Source organism: Magnolia sinica, chromosome 9 (genome assembly GCF_029962835.1).
Source record: "Magnolia sinica isolate HGM2019 chromosome 9, MsV1, whole genome shotgun sequence".
Taxonomy (NCBI): Eukaryota; Viridiplantae; Streptophyta; class Magnoliopsida; order Magnoliales; family Magnoliaceae; genus Magnolia; species Magnolia sinica.
In genome coordinates, this window is record NC_080581.1 from 3,057,690 (window position 1) to 3,063,118 (window position 5,429).

At 45.3% G+C, this 5,429-nt stretch overlaps 1 protein-coding gene across 1 annotated transcript; it reads left to right on the plus strand.

The window, feature by feature from the left end:
• Window positions 1-209: 209 nt before the first annotated feature.
• LOC131256669 (protein SMAX1-LIKE 4-like) lies at window positions 210-5,057 on the plus strand. The gene is made up of 3 exons (XM_058257639.1): window positions 210-1,867; window positions 2,758-3,007; window positions 3,311-5,057. The coding sequence occupies exons 1-3, from the start codon at window positions 591-593 to the stop codon at window positions 4,919-4,921; spliced, it is 3,138 nt and encodes a 1,045-aa protein (XP_058113622.1). The 5' UTR covers window positions 210-590; the 3' UTR covers window positions 4,922-5,057.
• The last annotated feature ends 372 nt before the right edge of the window (window positions 5,058-5,429 follow it).

Below are 5,429 nucleotides of genomic sequence, written 5' to 3' on the forward strand. Positions count from 1 at the left end.
GGTAAAAGAAGGAATGAAAAAAAAGAAAAGAAAAGAAAAGAAAAGAAAAGCCAATAACTGTATATAATAAAGGAAGGGAAAGAAAACAGTGCAGAAAAGGAAACCCATGAAGTGGAAATAAAAGGCAACTACAACAAATCCTCTCCAACAAATACTACTGAAGAAGAAGAAGAAAAGAACCTACTCTCCTTCTCCAACTCCAACTCCAATACCTCTCTCTCTCTCTCTCTCTCTCTCTCTCTCTCTCTCTCTCTCTCTCTATATCTGTGTATGTGTTTGGTGCACTCTTCTTAGGAAACAACCACTGCAAGTCTCCTAGCTCAAGTGGGTATCTCCCATTTTTCTTAAAAAAGCAAAGGAGAAGAAGAAAAACAGCTTCCTAGTTCATATACAAGTTTATTAGAAGAGAGTGCACACATACAAGTAGCAACAACAAGATCCCAGAAAAAGGCCATCTACTACACTAGAGGGGGGGTGTGTTTTAGCAAGAAGAAGGGAAAAAGAGCAGCTTTCATATACCAAGAGTCCTAGATCAGTACTACAACTAGTAGAAAAAAAGGGGGTGTTGGGGGAGGTGTTTTAGCAAAGGTATGCGTGCAGGAGCCTGCACAGTACAGCAGACCCTCACCTCAGAGGCTGCTTCGGTGCTGAAGCTCTCCCTCAGCCTAGCAAGGAGGAGGGGCCATGCACAAGCCACGCCCTTACACGTGGCAGCCACATTGCTCACCTCAAGGGCCAGCCTCTTGAGGAGGGCCTGCCTCAAATCCCAGCCACACCCTCCTTCCCATCCTCTCCAATGCAGGGCTCTAGAGCTCTGCTTCAATGTAGCCCTAAACAGGCTTCCCACAACCCCTGGCCCACTCCTCCAGGCCCACCAGCCCTCCTTATCCAATGCTCTCATTGCAGCCCTTAAAAGGGCTCAGGCCCACCAGAGGAGGGGCTGCATTGAGCAGCAACAGCAGCAGCCTCTCCTAGCCATTAAAGTAGAGTTAGAGCAGCTTATCATCTCTATCTTAGATGACCCAAGTGTTAGTAGAGTGATGAGAGAGGCTGGTTTTTCAAGCACTTGTGTTAAGAGCAATGTAGAAGAATCCTCTTCTTCTTTGACTTCCTCTGTTTTCCAGTGTTATAGCTCTGGTGGGATTCTTTCATCTCCTCCTTCTGTTGAGAGTCGCAGAGAGACTGTCCGATCAGGCAGTTTCTGGCCTACCCATATCTTGAATTCCCCTCCTGAGCAAGGCCCACCTCTTTTTTCAGCCCAAAGGAAGCAAATCAGCTCCCATTTTGTTGATTTGGGCGGCGAGCGGAAGGATGATTTGAGGGTGGTTTTGGAGGTGCTGCTGAGGAAGAAAAGGAGGAACGCAATCATCGTTGGCGATTGCCCTTCGACTGCTGAAGGGCTTCTCATGGAGCTAATGGGGAAGGTGGAGAGAGGTGAGGTGCCTGAGGAGCTAGGGGCAGTGCATTTCATCAGGTTCCAGCTCTCACCTGTAGCACTGAGGTTCATGAAGAGGGATGATGTGGAAATGAAGGTTGTTGAACTGAGGAGGAAGACGGGGCCCGCTGTGTTGGCTGGTGGGGCCATCATCTATGTGGGGGACCTGAAATGGGTGGTTGAGGAGTCCTATGCTGAGAAGGATTCTGTACCTGGGTTAGGAGTCCCAGGTTATAGTCCAGTTGAGCATGTGATAGGGGAAATTGGGAGATTGCTATCCGATTTCAATGGCAAGGTGTGGCTGATGGCCACTGCAAATTACCAAACATACATGAGGAGTCAGATGAGGACACCCCCACTTGAAATCCAGTGGTCTCTACAAGCTGTTGCTGTTCCATCAGGTGGCCTTGCATTGAGCCTTCATTCTTCCAGGTGGGCCACCAAACCATCTCTTTCCTTTGATGATTTTCAGGCCCATTTTGCTATGTAAAGAAAAATTACCATTTGGGTTTTTTTCCTCTCAAACTTTTGTTTTGTGTTTTGTGCTTTCATGGCCTCAAATCAGGACCACTGATTTAAAACATTTGTCAGGTGGATGGATACAAAACACACTATCATTTTCATCTTCTTTGCTCTGTTTGTTTTTCCTTCTGAAAGTTAAAAATTTCTATTATCAGAAAATCCAAGGAGACAAGCCATTGAAGGGAACTGATATTCGCAGACATCCTCTTTGATTTTGCTTACAACACTTCTTCCATTTTGGTGATTGGACTAGTGCACTTGTGTACCATTTCAATTTCCAAAATTGAAAATGGTGTGTTCAGATCTCATTTAGAGGGTCTAATGCATTCTTATGATTTGCCTGTTTTTACTGTTTTTTTGTGAAAGAGTGGTATCTCACTACTGTTAGGACTCTTTTTTTTTTCAACCTTTTTGGATGTTGAAACCCTAAATAGAATTTGATCCTCCCATATGTATCAATGTGGCACATGTCTGAGATCTGCGTTGTTCATCTAGTGGGCCCAACGTGTGTATCATGGGCCGGAGATTAGGCCGCTCCAGCGATCAGGTAGGCCATATGGGTGAAACAATCTATTATGGTTAAAGAGATTGATCAATGGTCACCAACCTGATGATCGAACTGGTCCTATTTTTAGCTGTGTTATACATGTGGGGCCCACTCGATGGACGGCCTGGATCTCACTGCATGCCACATTGAGTAGGATCTGAAATTCTAGTGCAGAAGAGGAAGAAGAAAGGAATCAAATGCTAACAATTGCTACATCATATGAATCATCTGAGCCTTCTTTCATATTTTTCAGTGGGATGGATGGAAGGGCACCCCTCTCTCAAAACCTATCACAACGGTTGGAATCGAACCATTTCAATGCCAAGGAAGAACTGGAACCGCTCGTCTGCTGTGCCGAATGCGCTTCCAATTTCGAGAAGGAAGCTGGGATTTTCAAATCAGCCCAGCAAAAATCTCCATCTTTCCTTAGCTCGGGTGATGACAGAGGCTCAAATCACCTTCCTTACTGGTTGCAAGAACATAGACCAGAGAATCATCACAAGGTAGAAACAGAGTAGCTCATCTCTCTCATTGAAATTTGTTCATTTTTGGCTCGCACCATTTCATGCCAACGTGGGATCTGAGCCGTTCTTTATCAAGTGGACCCCACCGTCTATGTGCCATGACCCACAAAATCAACCCCGTTGGCCACATGTCGGCATCAAATGCAGACTATTTGTTGTTTTTTCACTGTCCATTTCTGACAGCTCAAGCATGGTTTCCGCAGCCCACCTGATGAATGGCCATGATCTCACACATAATCTTATTTCTCCTTCAGATTTTCAAACAAATGTCTCTTTTTTCAGGATGTTTTGCTTGAATTGAGAAGAAAATGGAACAGATTGTGCCAGAGCCTACACCACCATCCAAGACACAACCAGATTCAACCAAATCCTTCCTTGTTCAACCAAAACTGCAAGAGTCATGCCTACGCTCCGCCCTATCCATGGTGGCCTGCCAGCCTACAATTCATGCAGACCAACAGCTTCGCAGATTCAAATTCCATCTCCTTCGCCGAATTGGTGTCAAAACCAGGGACTAACTCCAACTTCATGGCCCAGTTAAAAAACCAACCATCCTGGTCTGTGGAGAATGGCATCGGTGGCGGTGGGAATCATCAGGAGCTAAGTACCCCTGAAAATCATCCTTCCCGTCTGAGCTTGGATTCTCTTAAGAAAACCCAAAACAAGGATTTGAGGATTACCCTCGCCCTTGGAAATCCTCTGTTCTCTGACTCTGCTACTTCACCGGTATGGAGGAGAGAAACCATAGATCCGCGGGACTTGCGCAGAGATTTGCTGGAAAACATCCCATGGCAATCTGAGATTGTTCCTGCAATAGTAGATGCATTGCTGGATTTCAGACCAGGCTGGAAGAAGGGGATTTGGTTATTGATTCAGGGGAATGATTGGATCGGAAAGAGAAGATTCGCGCAGGCAGTTGCAGAGTCTCTTTATGGATCGACGGATAGCCTTGTTCACATGAACTTGAAAAATATAAGAGAGAACAAGATCAGCTCATCTGCTAAAATTCTCATCGATGCCTTGAGAAATGACACGAATCGTGTTGTTTTGTTGGAAGAGATGGACCACGCAGATCCTGAATTCGTAAAATTCCTCGCTGATGGCTACAAAAATGGAAAATTCAAAGACCCATCTGGCCAAGAAGTTGCCGCCTGCGCTGTATTTATCATGACTAGAGGCGGTTCGACGGACTTTGACGGCAATGGAGAGAAACCCAATTCAGTAATTCAGATGAAGTTGCATTTCGAAGAGAAACAGCCTGATTCAATTGCATCCAATGGTTACAAACGGAAGGGCGATCAAGAACTCCAAAATGAATCCAAGCATCCAAGAACGGGGGTGAAAGAAGAAGAGCCATTGATCATCGTGGAGGTCGAGATCGAGAAAAAGCCGTTCTCGAGGCAATCAAGCATCACCACCCTTGATCTGAACATCTGTGCTGAAGATGACGGTGACGATGGCGAGTCCAATGCCATCCCGAGCGATCTGACACAGGAGAGTGTGGCAGACCTCCATATCCCACATGGGTTTTTTGAATTGATCGAGAACCGATTCATCTTCGACAGGAATCCTGTCCGGTCCAGCCGGATTTCAGAGAATTTCCGGTCGAAGCTCGAGGAGTCGTTCCAATCGGCTCTTGGGGGCAAAAGGAGGGGGATTTTTTGTGTAGATGAGGGGGTTTTGGAGGAGCTGGTGGTTGCATCAGCTTCCTTTGTGGAGAGCTTGTTTGAAAAATGGCTGAAAGACGTTTTTCAAACGAGCTTGGCAACGGTCGATTGGAAAAAGGGCGGGAAAGAGGTGTGGGTGGTTAGAATGTCCGTTGAGGGCAAAATTGGAAATTTGGAATTTGGGTTCGAGGGTTCAAATCTTCCCAAGAGAATCTCTGTAGACTGACGGTCCGATGCTTTTGTTTTATGTAAAAAGTTAAATGACTAAAATGCCCATGTATCGTCTTTTGTCGTTTCAGCGTGCATGGGCTGTGGTGGGGTGTGTAAATCTGTGAAATGGCAGGGCTCTTTTTCTTTCTCTACTGATCTTTGTCATTATTATTATTTTTGTTAGAGAGATGATGACGTGGTTTGAATTGGGACACTCGTACAGTCTGATCTATCAATCTGGACGGTCCATTAGATCCAACACAAATTTCATGGGCCACCATGTGATAGTCGCAATTATCAGACGGTTCTAACCATCTGATCAAATGCTTATAAAATGGACCAAGATCGTTTATGGGAAACTAAGTCACTACAATACTCACAACCGTCTTTTTGTTGGGGCCCATGATGGAGATAAAGGATAAGGGTAGCTTATGAACATATCCTCCGATCAATATGATTTTTTCAGGGTGGTCTAGGAAATTCTCCTCAACCTAATGAACGGTCCAGATTGATCTACTGGATTG